Source organism: Pygocentrus nattereri, chromosome 3, assembly GCF_015220715.1.
Source record: "Pygocentrus nattereri isolate fPygNat1 chromosome 3, fPygNat1.pri, whole genome shotgun sequence".
Lineage (NCBI taxonomy): Eukaryota > Metazoa > Chordata > Actinopteri > Characiformes > Serrasalmidae > Pygocentrus > Pygocentrus nattereri.
In genome coordinates this window covers 29,634,815-29,653,620 of record NC_051213.1, presented here as the reverse complement: position 1 = coordinate 29,653,620, position 18,806 = coordinate 29,634,815, and the positions used below count along the sequence as shown (strand labels likewise).

The 18,806-nt window shown below is 39.2% G+C and overlaps 1 protein-coding gene across 5 annotated transcripts in view; it reads left to right on the top strand.

Moving 5' to 3' along the window:
* Window positions 1–18,806, top strand: part of slc12a7b (solute carrier family 12 member 7b) — a 70,971-nt gene that overhangs the window by 11,784 nt on the left and 40,381 nt on the right. Inside the window, exon 1 of one of the 5 annotated variants that reach the window (XM_017712345.2) lies at window positions 6,685–6,988. The exons of the other annotated variants lie outside the window; for them this stretch is intronic. Coding sequence (XP_017567834.1) covers window positions 6,883–6,988 — 106 coding nt within the window. The 5' untranslated portion in view covers window positions 6,685–6,882. Of the gene's footprint in view, window positions 1–6,684; window positions 6,989–18,806 lie in introns of those variants that run through there. 5 annotated transcript variants of the gene reach the window in all.

Genomic DNA, 18,806 nt, shown 5'->3' with positions numbered 1-18,806 from the left:
CCAGTGTCCTGCCATTGCAATGAAAATCAACCATCTATCCTATGAAGCCTGCTTTGTTCTGCCCTGTATCCCCAGACTGCTTCGATTCTCAGGCACTTGCAGTGGGTTTCTTCCAGTTCCTCGCTGAAAACGTTTAGTTCTACAGGTACCAAAACTCTCTGTGCTACAGTGTCTCTGTGACTGCTCTGCCCTTTTCAGAGAAGTGTATGCTCTGTAATTATTCATGCTGTTCAGTAGAACATTTAGTTTGATTTGTTCCATCCCTTGCTTCAACCCTTATCAGGAACAGAATGAACTTCTTGCCTCCCTTTTATCAGGCCAATCTTTTGGCTGCACTTGCTGTTGACATCATCAACCACTGATAAAATAAGGAACCATGCATTCTCCTGGCTTTTTGACTTGGATACGTCTTCACACGAGCTACCCAAACAGAGACGGGCAAATCAGCACATGGCCAATTGGTATATATTGTTTTTTAGAATTTTTTTTTAGATTTCAGATCAGTGGGGTTTTTATGGTCACTTTTGCAGCAGTCTATAAATCATCACCAGTCATGTACCTCATATTGTGATATACAGATTCATCTGATTTTAAAACGATTTATTTCACATGTAAGTCATTACAGAACAATGCAGTAAACTGTAAATGGTTTAAGTGAGCATAAAGTTTATTATGTAGTTTTACAAGTGCTCAATATAACCTCCTCTAACTGCACGGACAACACAACGCTGTAGTCAAATCCATTCCGTACTCAGTTAAGCATGTTGGGTGTCACTGTACTCGCGACTCTTTCAATGGAATCAATGACGAATGCTCTGAGCTGTTGGAGGGGTCGCCATCTCCTCGCAGACTGAAGAGAGCTATCTTCCGGTGACAGTCAGAAACTCCCCTCTTTCAGTTGGTATGTGATTGGTTCCTAGGTGCCTCATGGTTGTAAATTTATGGTGTTTTGAAATTGGATGAATCTTTTTTTAATCACCTTGTATATCCATGTATTCCATTTGAGTGCAAATTGTGTCTCACATAGAAAAACTGTTTTAAGTTTCTGTTTTATGGAAAGTGTACATTCTCTACAGTACATTTTTATTGATGCAACCAAACTGTGAAGTAGGCAAAGCAGTATTCCCTCAACATAAAGAAATTTTCCCCTACTAAGGAGGAAAGTCTTGGTTTCATTAGATAGAAAAAGCCTTTTCAGTCAAATAAAGACACTAAAAATAAGCTAATCGGCCAACTTGGCCACTTTAGGTTGTTACTTTAATAGTCGTGCACTGTAAACAGAAAAACTAATTGTTAATTGCAATTATCTAGATGGCGGTCAATTGTCAACCAAAAGTGCATGATCATGACGGGTCTAAGAAGAACACCTCACATTGTGTCATCAGAACTAACTGTTGTATGAAGTCTGTGTAATGGCTTGGTACGGTGTAATTGGAGAGTGATTACAGCAAAAATATGGTTTGTCTGTGGGCCCAGACAACGGGGTTGAGAAACACTGCGGGAGGCATTCTGATGCTACTGTTTAGGCTGTGGCACCTGCCAACAAGTGTGTCATTCTGGTTTCGCCCAGAATTCAAAGCACAAGAAGCCCGTTGTATTAAGAATTCAGCGAATCTGTTGTGTTCGTCTTCCACTGCCTATCCGCACAAACTGAGGCCAGTGGACTTAATGTTTGCTGTAGGCATTGGTTGTTAGGATACAAAATAAATGAAAGCTGTATCTGCATACCAGATGGCGCTTTGGAGTGGAACACTGTCAATAAACCAAAGGTTAAAAAGAGGGACAAGACAAAAACAAACTTCCTGTATTTTCAAAGGCCTGGTTGGTGGGTGAAGTCTCTGGGATTTGCTGGAGTGCTGTGTTTGTTTTTGCCTGCATGCTCAGTTACACACTCCGCTGTTGTCAAAACTCTGTGTTTGTTTTGGAGTTGGACGATGGGGAGCTGATATTACTTTTTTTTTTCCAAGGAGCTCTCTGTCCCAGTCAGGATCTGCTGAGTCAGCACCTTGGATGCTCCAGGCCTGGTTTACCAAAGTAGAGCACAGTGAGTGTTAACATCTAGGCTAATTACAGTGGGTGTTTGTGTTGTTTCTGTCTGAAACCTAATGTTGTTGCATTATCCAAAACTGGTTTGACAGTACTAGTGTTTCCTGTTTAGTGTATGCCTTAAACTATGGACTGAGCTTATAACTGTTCCTTCAGAATGCTCTCATCAGCCCTGCAGCTGTGGCAAAGGTGCATTAGAAACTCTATCTCTGCACGTCTCTTATATTTCCTGATGGATCAATATTCGGCTGCACTGGGACTAGGCTATTAACTGCAGCCCCCGGAATAGAACAGGATGATACTGTTCTTTTTGTCTTTGAAAAGGCAAACTTTTCTGTTGATGACATATTAATGTAGACTGTAATTGGTTTGGTTTTAGACTTAATGTGACTGTTTTTGTAATATTTGTAAAATATATTGCTTAGGACAATCACACTGACTCTTTCTGACTCTTTCAGAAAAGAATAAATAAATATCTTTAAAAATCGGAGATGTGAGATGTAAATCAGTGAGATGTAAACAAAGTCATTCAGAGTGGTTTGGTGAGAAATGGAGAAATGGAAAACTGTAGAGAAACTTACTAACTCTGATGATGATAGGAACCCGGAATCACAATGTATGCATGCAAGCGTAGCCATTTTATCTACTATTCAAAAAGACCTGTGAATGTCCTCATGAATTTTGAGGTTTATATGTAATGTTGATGGTAAGATGTGCTCAATCTGATTTTTGCCTTAAAACACACATAAAAACCTTTCCTTTTGAGGCATTGAACTATTTCAATATGGCTGTCGGTTTTTAGTTTCTTTTGTGTTGTTTTTGTCTTTGCTTCTGCTTGCCAAGGAGTTGGCCGTCATATCCACTAAGATAGCTGCTTTGAGTGATATTACACCTGTGGCTCAGAGGCTTCTTGGGCTGGCTGTTCGAGCGACACTGCATCGCGGCTACAATGCAGCCTGGACAGGTTGCTTGAGTTGACACTACATTGCAGGTATGTGGCTACCTGGGATGGCTGCTTGGTGATGCTGCTCTGCAGCTGTGAACCTGCCTTGACTGCTGCGATTTGGCTACATGAGCAGCGCTATGCCGCAGTGCTACACCACAGCTACATGCCTGCCTGGGCCAGCCACATGGGTAATGTTACATTGCAGCTATGAGGCTGCCTTGACCAGTGATGTTCAACTGTAGGAAAACGCTGTCCCTTTGTGGCTAAGGACATTTCTAGCTATCAAGGCTTCCTGGGCCATCCATATGTGTGAGACTACATTGTATTTGCAGTAGACTGTTTCCAGGCTAGCTGAGTGGCTCTGTACCCTGGTCAGGAAAATATACCCTGACAGCTGTGGGAAGTGTGTGTGTGTGTGTGTGTGTGTGTGTGTGTGTGTGTGTGTGTGTGTGTGTGTGTGTGTGTGTGTGTGTGTGATTTTATTTATTGTTATGTATTTTTTTGTTACTTTTGTAAAGCATCTGATTGTAAAACGTCCTTAAGCTTGGGAAAGGTGCTGTATAAATAAAAGTGATGATGATAGACACTTTTGGCTCTCTCAGATTCTCTAGAACAGAGCTCTGAATGACTTTGTTTACATTTTTACAATTTTTGTATATTTTTAAATATCACTGGAATTCGCTTTTAATGTGGTGGTGGTTATGAGCTTTTTACATGAACTTTCTTTTGTGAGGATTTTGCTGATTAGTGTTTGTTGGGGATACAGTCTCAGCCCACCTAATGGTAGTCGTAAGGAGAGAAACCTCATGAACAAATTTCTCCTATTTCAGAGATAATAAAGACAAACCCTCACCCTTTTCTGGGGTAAGTTACATTTAGATGACCTGGGCAAAAAAATGACTGCCATTTGTGCCAGAACTAACACATGTACTGGGTGGATTATTGAGCTTGTACAATCAGTACGCATTGTCCTGCACAATTCACTGTATTACTATTACAAATAGCCTGGGGAAGCCTCCTGGATCTGGCAACAGTATTAGGGATTGACTACTAATCTGTATTGTTTTTAACTTGCATTTTGTTATGAAGACTTAAGTTCATGAAAAAAGATAGCACTACCACAGTGAATCATAATAAAGCCACATAATTCAACTCCCAAACTCCCACCATGTGGGCCAAGGAGTCACCCTTTATCAAAAAACAAAAATAAAAAATCCCACCGTCTCTTGACCAAGTGAATGAATCCTCCAGTAATGCTTGAGGAGATGGTGTGGTGGGTGAAATGTTCTCAAGGGTGGACTGCTCTGTTCTGAAAACTGTGATTGAATTGGCCACAATTAACTTCTGGAATGTAGAACACATAAGTGCCTTTCTATCTGTGTCCAGATAAACGTGGTGCTCTGGCGTTCTGGCATTTCAAGGTCGTAAAAGTCGCCTCAGGATTTCATGTCATGTTGGGAGTAGTACAGCATTATTGATACTGACATCTATTGAAAAAACCATTTGTTTAATTTAACAGAAGAGAAACTATGAATTTTTATGGTTTTATATAGCTGTTTTTCAGGGGCTAATGACATAGTGGGCCTTTTCGTGTGAGCCCATCCCCTTAAACTGGCCCACCCTGTTCGTCCAGCACTATGTATTCCTCTAACTACATAACCAACAGAACATGCTTATGTCTGCTTTACAGGAAAATAAGTTTGCCACAAGAATTTCCTGCTGCCAACTGTTTCTTGACTGCAGCCTGAATGCAAATCGTCACGTGAATAACCTCACGTTAGGGGCACATGACCTATGCCTGCAGCTGTTAGTTCTAGAAAGGACAGTTGTTTGTACTTTTTTTTTTTTTTTTTTTTTTTTGTAGCCCACCCACAACAGAATACTCCTGACAGTTTTAGGAAACCCGAAAACAGATAAAACCATGCAGAAGTAAACACATTAAACAACACAGTAAGAATGTTCTTGAGAACTTAAACTTCTGCAGAAAGGTGAACATGAATTATGGTTTGTTGAAAGAGACATATTTGCAAACCCTAAGTGAAAATAATTTAGCCACGTTTGTCCCTTTTATGTTTACAGGGGCTACAGATTGTTGCTAGAATGTTTTTATCTGTTTTATTTAATTTATTTAGTTTTACTCTGAGGATAGTTTTCAACTTGGCAAAGATGGTGTTAAGACTGCTATTCAAAGCATGTTGTTGTATAGGACAACATTACTTGGCAAAAATAAACAGCCATTTCCATTTGTGTCCTCTATGATCTGTACTTTTAGAAAAGTTTTGCAAGTCAATATTTTATTTACTTTTATCATAGTAGATTTTTATTTTGAGACTTTTTAAATTATACTTAATTTTATTGTTAAGATGTAAACAGTCATTCTGTCAGTGATTTCATGTGAAATTCTAGAGAGGCACGCTGAGTCAGAATCGTTCACAGTGGTGGTGATAGAAACCAGATGTTTAAAGTGTTTAATGGCCCTAAAATCTACACCACAGAAAGTTCTTACGTGAAATATTTACAAATGCACTGCTTCAAGATAGATTATTGTTATGGTTTTGGCCTATAATGTATTTTTAAAATCTATCCATTGCGGAGAGGTAAATGCAGGGCATTGTTGGGCAAAACAGTACCCCAAGCAAACACATTTTTTTGGATTTCCCACTATTTTTCTATTATCAGCATTACATATAAATACTCATAAGACATGTATAGGTTTACTGGTTATTTTGAATAGTAAATAAAAAGTCTATAGATGTGTTGAAGACACTGAACTCCTGGTTCCTATCACTACCACTGTAAAGAAATCAGAGTTGTTAAGTTTCTCTACAATGCACCATTTCACATTAAACCACTCTGAACGATTTGATTTCAATCTCAATGACTGGATTCTGCAGAAATTTTGAAAAATCGGTAGAATTCATCTTTAACTTTGATCTGCAAAAGGTTTTCATTTGGTCTTAGTGGGATTTTTCCCAGGAGAAGGGTGGAAAAAGATACCGAAATTCCAGGTTTTTGGAAATGGACGAAACTAGAGGCAGTCAGAAAATCTAGATGTTCAAATTCTACATTGACTGAGTACAATTTCAGTACAAACTGAGCTTGAAGTGAAGCACTGGGTTCAGACTAGTGTTGAATATAGAGTGCCATTATGATGATACAGAGTTATTCATTATCAAGCAGAAGCCTATTTCTGTCTGGGCAATTGCTTTCCTAGAATGAGCCCTGCTCACATTTTCTGCTCACAACAGTGCTCAGATCTGTCTTTATTAGAAATGCATGTTTGGCTACTTATGTTTGAGTGTCTTGTGTTGCGTAGACGGATAGGCTCATATGTGTACTCCGCCTCTGCTGTGGCTGAGAAGGTCTCCTTCCTAAATGAATTAATGTGGAATTAGCAGTTGTGAAATGATATCATGTAAAGTTCAATGCTGATGGCCTTTGTTTCACTCCTTGAACTGGAACCTCTCCAAGTCAATCCCCCCTCCTTTTGTCTGAAAGACAGGAAGTAGCTGGAAGGCTTAAATTAATCAATAGATTCTTTCATCTCCTGCTCTTTTGTTTGTGTCTCCTCTGTGGACGTTCAGACTACTGCAGACAAGAGCAGCGCACTGTCTTCACAATGTGTGTGTGTGTGTGTACGCGCTTGGCCCATAGGGCGGGGCTGTTTGAGCTCCATATTTGGACGATGGCTGGTCACATGGTTTACCGGTGTCCAAGCAATAGGGGTGAAACAGAGAACTTCGAACCACAGCTCAAGCAAGCCTCCACACAAGAGGAGAGGGAGTTGCAAAAAAGCTGAAGCAGAGCAAACAGACAAGGGGCAAGACTGAGCGGAAGAGAGAGAGATAAGCAGTGGGAGACGTGCTGACTTGGAAGCACATGGTGAGAAAATGCCCACGAACTTCACAGTGGTCCCCGTGGGTGATGGCAGGAAGTCGTCCCAAGAAGACAGCGATGACAGCAACGTCTTGAGGGAGGAGGACGAAGAAGCACCAGGTGAGAACGTCTTGATGGATTCTAGAATTTTCTGGAACTTTTTTTTTTTTTTTTTTGCCAAGCCCTGAGCCATACCTCCTAACTGAACTAAAATAGTTGTTACATGTGGTTTGTTTTCCTTTCTTGCTCTCTTGTCTTATTTGTGGAAGGAAGTGAAGGTTGCCTTGTAGAACTTTTTTTCCCCATTTCTCACGCATGTGAGAGGAACACCTGAAAGATAGCTCTTTTGTATTTGTCCGACGTATGTCTGTCTGTCTTATTATCTGTCCTTCACTGAATACATTTGTGGTGGCCAGTAGCCTTTTAATGCCTTTATTTTAGCACAGCAGTATTAAAACTGAGTGCTGTAGCTTGGACTATGGGTGGATTTCACAGTGCCCTTCAAATAAAGAAGCTAATGTATCCATGGTCATTAGCCCTGCCACCAGTATGCTTCTGTTTAGGCAGTATCATCTCTTCTGTGGGGCATATAGTTCACTGTGTCTTCTCAAAAGGTCACAGAGTTCATCTGTTCAACAGTTCGCCAACTACTAACAAATTCTTTTGAGCCAGTACTCCAGAACAGTGGTTGCTGTTAGTTTCATCGTTCTGATCTGTTCCTCCTAATTGCTGCCATAGTGTGCAGTAATAGTTTGAGTTTTATAGACTCAGTGGAGAAGCTGCAGGCATATTGAGGGTTACGTAAGATTAGCCGTCTGACAGGGTCCTGTTGTGCAACTGCTGTTTTTCTTCCCTACCTCTGCAGTGAACGGAGTCAGATACTGGTCAGTTCAATTGATCAGGCTCATGGCTTTCTTCCTGTTGGTCCCCTTCAGTGGGAGTTGACACCCCCCCCCCCCTTCCTATCAGTCATTTTGGCAATGGCAGTGGTGTGTTTTCCTTTTTTGTCCTCTGTCCTTCAGAAGACGTTCGCTCTCAGCTTCTTATCTTTGATCTTACTGATTCAAGTCAAGGACTTGCCCAAATAAAGCTGAACTCCAACTCACTGTCCACTGCATTACCTCAAAAGACTCCATGGAGACCAGGAGGATCTTTTTTATTTATTTTTTTAATTATTTTTTTTTTACATGTTACTTTTGTTACGTATTTTATTTGTTTTATTGTTTTTAACCCAGTGTGTCCTGGGGATTGAGTTTATGTACAGCACTTTGGTCAACTCAGGTTGTGTTTAGAGTGCTTTATAAATAAATTCTTACTTACTTACCTACTTACTTACGTACTTACTTACTTACTTACTTACTTACTTACTTACTTACTTACTTACTTACTCTCTGATTATATGCTGCTCGAATGGAGCATGAAGCCAGCCATCTGGGTCAAATTATTTCTGAGCTCCACCCAAAGACAAACCTGAAATGAAGTAACATGGTAACTGTAAACCCAGATCTAGCTTGCAGTTCAAAATTACACTCAAAGCTTTTTTGGAGATTTAGCTGTTAGCGAGTCGGGCCAAAGTAAACAGAGTTTTGTTGACTTTTGTGGAAGAGCTGACCAATAAAGAGACTGTATAGCATAAACAGCTCTACAGTAGGTTTACAAGTAATACAGTTGGTTTCACAACACTGTGCTTTCGATACTGCATTGGTGCAGATGCCTAATCAGCAGAAAAAATTGCTAGCAATCCGAAGCCAATTTTTACCCTTTTTTAAATCATAATGGAACACGTTTTAGTGTTTTACAGCAGAATGACACTTTTAATGCAGTAGTGTTCAAATACAGTATTGATCAAATTCCTAGTGCTTATGGTGGACAGTCAAAATACATCATATTATTAGTGATAATGGGACTAAGCTATTGTGTGTCCATTAAAAGCCCTTTCATGAAGTGCACAGGTTAGCATTAAAAATGAAACTGTCCACATTCTTGTTGGGAGGTTAGAAGAGCATGGTCTTTCACTCACCTGTTTCTAGGTGGACAATGGGCTGTCACTGTGGTCCCTTGGAGGAGCTTTCAGATTGTGACAAGCTCTAAACACACTTATGAGAGAGACATGCTCTACTAAAATATACTGCATATGTGTATGTTCAGAAAATACTAAACTGCACAGAGGAAATGTTTTAAAAAAGATCATATCAGCATCAACAGATATTTGCAAAAAAACATTGATATCTGAAACTGATAATGATGTATTGGTTGTACAGAACATTTAGACAACATTGGCCTACTGTGCTAAAATGTTTGCATTTATTCAGTTTGTTGCGTTTGTAACCCTGCAGAAGTGAGCATTACCTTTCACTGCAAAGCTAATCCTGGTGGATGCTACATAAGAAGTATTGCAAATTGGCTTTGGCCCACAATTCCCATATAAGTGCATCCGTAGTAATGTTTTACAAGGTATGTATTCATTTTAAATTGTATACTTTTATCTTACTTAGTCCGTTTATTCAGAGATTATTTGTCTTTTTTCATGAAGCAAAATACACGGCTTACTTGATGGACGTTACTAGGTCTCACAACTTGCTCTAAACACAAAAAAGAAGAAACATTTGGAATTTTCTACTGTGATGCTGTTTCTGTGATAAACATTACAACAGCATTCATGCTCTGGATCAACTCTTTCGCGATCGTTTAGTAACAGAGCTGCCCCCGTGGCTGCTGCTCCACGCTGCCATATGCTTCCTGTTTTTCACCTTTTCTTCTCTGCTGTCATGTTTGTAACACTTGTGTCAATGACTTCTGCTCTCATGGCCACATTTTTGCCTGGTTGTTAACAGTTGCTGGTATGCATGTTTCTTGCTTTGTTCTTGTATTTTCAGAGGTTGCTTGTTTCAGGTTTGTCTGCTATACCTCCCCTTTGTGATGTTTACAATGGGAAGAAGTCACTAACATTGAGCAGTCATTCTAGTAAAGGAGAGTGCCCCGTGTACGTTCCTGATGATCCTGATTAAATATTCTAGTGTGAGTGTCGAGTAAAACGTGCTTGAAACACATAGACTTGCCCAACCTGTCTTGTGGGTTTTCGTTCTACCTGTGCAGGTGTAGTAGTATAGAGGGGATTGTATATGGCATGGCATGTCTTTAAAGGAATAGTACATCAAAACATTAATAACATATTTTTGCCTTTACTCCAGATATAGTGAAGCTACAGTGACTGCCAGTTAAATCATCATACACCTGCCTCTTAATTAATTGCATATAGAGACTTATTTGGTCTCAGACACTGGAATATTTTCTATTAAAATTAGGGGTTTAACAATACACATTTTCAAGTTTAGTTTAGTACAGTATTTGATTCTTTCAATTTTTTTTTTTTTAACACCTTGTTGTTGCTTTTCACCCAATGACTGCTGGGATAGGTTCCAGCTCCCCCCATGACCCAGAAGGATAAAGTGTGTGTGTGTGTGTGTGTGTGTGTTGCATTGGCAGCAGTTGCTCACAGTTTTGCAACACTGTTTCAATAGGGCAGGAGTGGTAACTTGGGCGTAGTGTATATGTAGCATTATTTTTATTGCAACTGCTGAACGACTTCACAATTCAGAGGGTTCAGTGAGATCCTGGGAGGAAAAGTATGTATGGCAAAACATATCAGATTTGAAATCATCTTTGTTTACCACTGAGTGTGATAGCAGCTATTTTTATGGGTGCATGTAAAACATAAGCCCTTCACCTCCACGGCCACATAAGTGTGAGAGGATGCACTTTGATGTGTGGTTTTGATCATTGACGGTGGTTTCCACAAAAGACGGCAATGAGAGACCCTCAAAGGGACTGAGGGCGGTATCGGCAATAGTTTTATATATCTGTATTGTTCAGTATTGTTTTGGAATCTTTACACCCCTTCATGAAAAAGACAAACTTACGCTGTATAACTAAAAACAGTAACAGCAGCCATGTTGAACTCTGAATTTTGTCTGTATTTTGCCTTTTTATGAATAACAATGTGCCATACAGTGCAAGAATCCATACAAGCAAAGGTGTTTTGAGGTTACTGTCAGACTCAACCTGGTTCAGGTTAGATGTGATGAATTAGTGCATTTGGAATGCATGCAGTTTTACATTCCAAATCATGTATAAGCTGCCATTTCTTTTTAGATACATTAGCCTTGTAGCTGAAATGCAAAACTAAATAAGATAAGATAAAAGATATAAGATAAAACATTTTGTGGGGGGGGGGGGGGGGGGGTTGTAAATTACATTTTGGTTTAACTTTCATGCCCTCTCTCTTCTTCTGATTGGTTCTGTACACTGCAGCTAGGTGTTTCATCACACCTGAAATTCTTACAGCAAAATTGTCCTCTGCTATAATAACACTACAAAACCAAGCAGGATATCAGACTGTCTATAATCTCTGTACTTAGAAAAGAGTACTTCAGTGACCCTTGTGCACTGTGTCCATGGTGAGCAGCCCCATGTTCCTGGTTCTGATACAAGCATGAATCATAGGTGTTCATGCAGTGTGACACAGTCGCAGTCATTTTTTCCCTCTCTTTGTACAGCCCCACATTTAATCATGTGTTTGGAAATATCAAATGTGCACCCATGATGCTCTCACAGTGTAACAAGCTTAGTATCGAATTTTGTCAGTGTAATGCAGCCATAGCCGTGGCATTGTCGTAGAGTCCCTTGATTTCTCTTCTCACAGATGGTAAAAGTTTGGGAGATTATTTAGCCCACATATATTATTTCTAGTTTCTTTATTTAGTTCTCTTGATTGTCCTGGGGTAACTGAATTACTGTGGGAGTCTGTCATGCCAGAATGGTTCATGAAGTTCTTTGGTCCAGCAAACCAGTTCCTTCCTGCCTTCTGTGTACTGCTTTATTATTACTTGTCATTCTGTTCTAGTATATATCAGATTGTTCTAATGGTTTGTGTCTTGTAGTCATGGGGAAGGGAGGGCACTGAAGCAGAAATAATAGCGTTTAGAAAGGGGGTGTTTTTCAAATGCAAGTCAGAGATTGCTTGCTGGGAAGTAAAATCCCAGAAAGACTGATGGGTTTTCTGTGTTGTAGGGTCTCCATCGTGATTAAATGTTCCCTTTGAAATCCCTGAAAAAATGCAATATTTAATTAAATTAGTGAAGACTAGAAGTGTAAGTGTTCCAAAATATAAACACTAAACTAAACTGTGCTTTATGATGTAATAACGTTCAAATCAAATATAATCTGATGCAGTGCGATGTGGAGGGGGGGGGGATTGAGGGGGCGGGGGCAGGGGGTCAGTTTCTTCTGTTTTCTTCTTGTTCCTCACACGAAGGGTAATGTGAGTGCAGATTGGTGAAGAAACCATTGTATCTATGAGCTAATGCACAAGCCACAAGCTGACACTCAAACTACGCTACAGTGATGCGGTTTGATACAATACAATACAGTACAATCTGTTATGATAAAATATGATGCATTGTGTTCATTCACAAGCAGTAAAACAGTGAGGAACTTTACTTTTTTAACTTTTAAGCTTCCTCCATGTAATTATAGTCAGTTTATGATGAAGCAAGTCAGTAATCACTTGCTTGGTAATTAAATCAGAGAGATAGTTGAATGAACTCGTGCAGTCTGTCACATGGTGCGTGCAACCAATCAAAGTGGTTTTACTCATTTGCGTTGGTTTACACCCTTAGCTCTCTCTTCTCCCAGGGGAGTCCTCCTGTTGTATTGTGTCACAAAAACCCAGTGTCTGAAACCTCTACATAAGCACTACCTCCCACCAGATAATGAAGAAATTCTCCTTTAGATCGATTCCTTTCGGGAATAGTTGTGCAAGTGTTACACAACTTGTTTGTGTAATAAATGAAGTTAGCATGGGAAAGTTCGTCCTGCTACAGTGCTCTCTCTTCACGTGTGGTTTCACAGTTCACACACTTTCACCTTGTAAAGATGCAACTCTGACCTGGTGTTCAGCTGTCATACCGTAATATAGTCTGCTTTTCAAAATACAGAAATATGTCTAAAGTATTATTATTGAACCAAATTCAAAGAATTTAAAAAGCTGAAGAATTGTTAGAAGGAAGTAAAAACATGTTTTATTGCCCTCAGCAAAGCCTTTGACTCTGTTGACCATGTAAAATTATTAAAAGTCCTCAAGACAATGCGCATACCAGAGCCATCTCATAATTCCATAATGAGGAACCTCTACATGGATCAGCAGCCCACAGTCATGATTGAAAATGGACGAACAGACCAGTTCCACATTGACAAAGGAGTTAGACAAGGTTGCATACTATCACCATTCTTGTTCAACCTATGTGCTGAACATGTAATAATAGCAGCCTGACTGGAAGAAGATGGTCAAGGATTCAAGATTGGTGGCAGAAACATCAATAACCTTCAGTATGCGGATGATAGCGGAAGGAAGACCTACATAGTTTTGTGAGGAAAGTTTAAAAAAACAGATAAGATGGAACTTCTGCTTAATATGAAGAAAATAAAGGTAATGGCAATGAGAATGAACACTAACTGTATGGTGAAGATGCTGTCGTGTGGAAGAGTTTCGTCTACTTGGATCAATTATTAACAGCAGAAGATACAGCAGTTAAGAAATATGACGCAGATTGACACTCGGCAGAATAAGGGTCAAGGGGCTTGAAAACATCTTGAAATGTATTTGTGTTTCTGCAAACAAAGATCAGATGTACATGTTGTCTTTCTTTGCTTCTTTATGGAAATGAAAGCTTGACCATAAAAAGGACTTTTTTTGGACTTTGGTGTTTGTGGACTTTGGTGTTTGTGATGACTTTTAAAAGTTATGCTGGACGGACAAAGAAAATTTATAACCAAATTAAGCCTCACCTTACTTCAAACTTTCGGACATGTTAGAAAAAATAAATAATTCAGCAACATAGTTATGCTTGTGAATGGTTGATTTGTAAAAGAGGAAAAGAACAGCCAGTAAGAAGATGGACAAGCCATTAAGAAACCTAAAGATACAAATGGAAGACCTGAAAAGGCACTGTCCATAAGGTTGTTAGGACTCTGATTTGACTGCACATAACAATTAATTATGAATTATTTATTGCCATTATTATTGAATGATGCTAACAATTAATCTAATCAACCATATGCTGTTGCTGTGACAGAGAGTAGGATGAAGAATGCTGTAGTGTTTTAAACTCTTGAGGGCCTGTATATGGGTCCACTCTTCATCACTCTTGTTGCTATATAAGCTACATATTGTTTTTGTAAGTGATTGAATAATTCATAGTAGTTACTGAATAATAAATGTTAAAATCCAAAACTGGTTAATGAGCGTAGAACACACACACACACACACACACACCATACATCCTTTTTCCTGCTAAGGGTGCTTATCAGGGCCCAGCACTCAAGATAAGATAAGATAAGATGCATTTATTGTCATTGCACAGTGTACAATGAAATTGAGCAGCAATCCAATGGCATTTCCTACATACAAAACAATTTAAACATAAGGCTAAAAAATATAAAGTGCAGATTTAAGGGAAAAATCTTAACTATAAAGAAAAGGACTATAAAACTATATATTCTGAAACAGTCAATAGACATTAGACAGGTGAGGTAGCAGTTGTAGTTGCACATTCCTTGGACAGCTTATAGAGCTATATAATATTACACATCTAAGAATTATTGCACAGAAAGAATGCAGACTGCACTCTCGAGAACTGAAATGAATAATAAATAGAACAGAGGTGGAGTGGAACTCTGGAACAGTGTAAAGTGTCCTATGAGTCAGTGCCTGTAAAGAGCAGTAGTGGAGCACTGGAACAGTGTAAAGTGTCCTATGAGTCAGTGCCCGTAAAGAGCAGTAGTGGAGCACTGGAACAGTGTAAAGTGTCATATGAGTCAGTGCCCGTAAAGAGCAGTAGTGGAGCACTGGAACAGTGTAAAGTGTCATATGAGTCAGTGCCTGTAAAGAGCAGTAGTGGTGTTCAGTCGGTTCTACTGAGCACAGTGTTCTATAGAAAGTCCTTGTCAGTGTGTGTGTGTGTTTGGAAGTGTTCCGTTCCCGTACGGTTCTGGGGTAAAAGCTGTTTTTGAGTCTGTTTGTCTGGGATGGGATGGACCTAAAGCATTTACCAGAGGGCAGCAGGTCGAACAGATGATGTCCCGGGTGAAATGTGTCCTTCAGGATGTTGGCTGCCCTGCTGAGGCAGCGGGAGCTGATGTAGCAGACTCCTCAAACTGGACTAACTTCAGTAATTGAACAATTTCATTAGTTTTGCTCCCTGATCTCTGCTGCACGTAAATAACGACAACGCTTACAATGTGGACAGATGCAAGGGCTAGTTGGCAAAATATGGTAAAGCTTATGATATTCTGAAAGGATATTCCTAGATACATTTGTCACATCTGACATTCTGGGAATGAGAGGTGTTTCTGGCATGATAAGATATGACAGTGCTGTTTTTCTCTTGTGTGCTGAGCATGATACCTTAGTGATGCCAGGAATATAGAAATGGGGTTGCGTAGCTGCTGACGATGATGTTGATATGTAAATAAAAGATAGCCGAAGCAGAAAAAGTAGCAAGATATTCAGTAAGCTGTTGTGGTGTTTATGTGAGATATACTGCATATCTTCAGTGTTAGGACAAAAGCTCGGATCTCTGGATTTGTAACTTTGAAGGAGAAGGGAAAATAGTTCTTAACTAAATAACTTTTTTTTTTCTTCTTCCTCTGAGCAATTTTGGAGCATTTTCTGTTTTCTATTGGTCCGTTCATGAAATTTTAACACACTATGGATGACAACTTTTCCAGTTCTCTTTTTTTCTTTGAAAAAAAAAAAAAAAAAAAAAGATACAAGATTTTTCCCCGGACACTGATATGTAACCTGTCACTCATTATCTGTCAGTATCCCTTGTGTTGTCTTTGCCATGCTTCTTGCATTTTGAGTTTAAATGTATGGGGAATGGATATTTAAAACTATGAAATACCATCATAAATACTCTACTTGTCTTTCATAAAGGACTTATTGTTGTTTTTGTTGTTGTTGTCAGTAGTAGTAGTAGTAGTGCTGTTATTTACACAGACAATGTGTAACATGGGTAAATCTTGCTCTGATAATAATGACACTGAACATAAAAAAAAATACATGTTCATCAGTTGTTTTGGATAGTTAATAAAATGGCTATATTTATGTTGTAGACATTGAGACCCCTGGTTCCTTTCATCATCACCACTGCTGTAGAAAATCTGAGTTGGTATATTTATCCAGGCTGAACGATTTATATCAAATCACTCCAGATGAATTTGCTTACATCTCAAAGACTGAATTATGCAGAAATTTTGAAAAATCTGTGGATAATCTCTTTAAGGTTGTTGATTTCAAAACAATTGTTTCTCAAACTAATCATCTGCTGGGTTTACGAAAATCAATAGAACACAGGAAAAAAATTACGTTGAGAAATACTGTTATTTCCACTGGAATATCCAGAAAGGGGGAAAAAAAATTATGGGCCTCAGATGTATGGAGTAAGATGGGTCTAGAATGTGAGCCAGCTTTGCTTCAGCTGCACCATGCTGATTCACTTCTCCCACTGCAACAGTAGGAAACTGCTTCCTTTCTTTTACAGGCTGCCTGACACACTGAAGTTACCAGCTGCTTTCACCTTTAACAAAGCAGCCTGGAAAGCACCTGGGCCTGGTGTTGATTTAGTCACTCAATTAGGATTATTTATTTATTTGTATATTTATTTATTTTTTAACTTGCTCGTTTCAATTTTAGTTTTATGTCGGATGGTAGAGGAAGCCGAAGTTGATGGCAGCTCATTCCTCCTGTTTAAGATGCTTCATTGTGGTGGTTATAATGACCCATTGTATACTGCACATTTAGAAAGAAGGCCCAGCTGAGAGGCACCATGGAAATGTGAACTGACCAGACATGGCCTTGTGTCTTAGTGATGCCCTCTGGTGGAGAAAGAATCAACTTCTTGTGTTGAACTCATTCCCCTTGTCTTAGGCTTGTGGGATACAAATTGTTTTTATAGACCTTAACCTAACTTGCTCACAATCTTGCTTTTGACCTTAATGCAGCGGTCACTTAGGGACTGAATCATTTAAGAATTTCTTTCTGTTCAAAGAGGGAGACAAATCCTGCCTGTGATAAACGGCTACAAACCACAGTGCATAATGACTGGAATTAACGTCTTAATTTTTCACACTCTTTTATATGCTCTTGCACTTTGTCTGTACACTCACAGGCTCTGGGTATTTCTTTTATTTCTCCCACTCTTGTGCACTCACTGAGTATTTCTGTTTTCCTATAAGGGAGGAGGAAGTGCTCTGTATGTGTCCTGGTCATTGGCATGGTCATGAGTAGCTGTGGAAATCACCAGAACTCACGTGTTCTTTGTATCAGCAAGAGACAAATGAAATTTCCTACATGCTTAGTAGAATAAATGTACATGACTGTCTGTTACCTTCAAGAACACATTGTGGCAGAAATTTTTCTGGGACTTTGGCTGATAATTGATAATAGTGAATGTTGCATTAAGTGCTGATGTTATGAAAACTGGTGTCTTCCCTATGCCATGTATTATTTATTTTTTATTTTTGCCTGTGTACAAAGAACATTTTTAAATAATCATTGTAATCTATAGTTACACGAGAACCCACTTAATCATAGGCTGTGCAACCAGACAAATGAGCTTCACATATACATACTTTGATTGTTACATGAAAGATGATTATTTAGATTTTCTGGCAATTCAGGGCTGGGAAATATTCAAGTGAAACAAAGACACTTTACTACATAACTCGGCTGTCTTGTTGATCGTAAAATGGACACACTTATACAGTAAAAGAGTGCCACCAGTTGTGGAGAACCACTGGTTATTAACAGAGTAGTTACTAGCCCACTTGGTGATAATCTGGTAAGAATTTTGCCATCAGGGTTGATACAGGCTGTACATTTAAGGCTCTATATTGCCCACATGTAGTGCTCGCGTAACTGATCTTGGATCACAATAATATCAGTTCTAGCAATACTTCTGCAGACAATAATAATAATAAATCCTGCCCCTTATCTTCTATTAACAATATTCAGATTTTCTGGTTTTAAACATCTTTAAGTCATCCAAGTCGGATTATGTTTTTACAGGGTTTGTGTTTATTTATTTATTTATTTCAAAATCCAGTGAAACCCAAACAATAGTGTTTAATAATGATAAGGGCCATCAGTGTCACCAGCTGCCTTAAGCATTATTGAGCTTTCTAGATTACTGCCTTGACTGAACCCATCCCAGCAGACAGGCCCTCCTCCCCACCCCAGCATACATGGTTATGTAAGCCACACTTCTCTTTACCTGGAGGCTTTAGCAGCTTAATGCATCACAGAATACAACACAGCTGACATTTAAACAAACGGTGCTGGCACCATCCAGCCTCAGCCATGGATCCACTAGGTGGATTTCTGCTAATAGAGATACTCAGAAGTTTAGTTGAGTATTCACTGTAAGCAAAGCAAATAGCCAGAATTATGAGCCAGGAAGAGATTTTTTTTTCCCAGCACTCTCAATGAACCCTTACAGTAGTTATTTTTTCCTGCTAGACCAGCAGAAATGTGCCCAATTCACTGAGTGTGTATTGAACACTAGATTGTAAACTTGTAGTTTGGCTAGTCCAAACCTGTGTTTTGGACTTAAATATTTGCTCCTTCTTGTCAGTCAGATTTCAGTATGGGAGTCCTCAGAATGAGTAAATGTTTAGACAGATTCTGTTTATAGGCCTTCCTCTGCCGGTCCTGCAGACATTCCTTGTGTGTTTTATAAAAGGAGAGGATTTGGCTAATCTGTTTAAGTGATTACTCCCCTGTTCGCATGCTGAACAGCGGTGACCCATTGATCAGAGTGTCTTTAACTTTAGTCCTATTCTATACCCCAAAAAATCTGAATTTCTTCTTATTAAGACA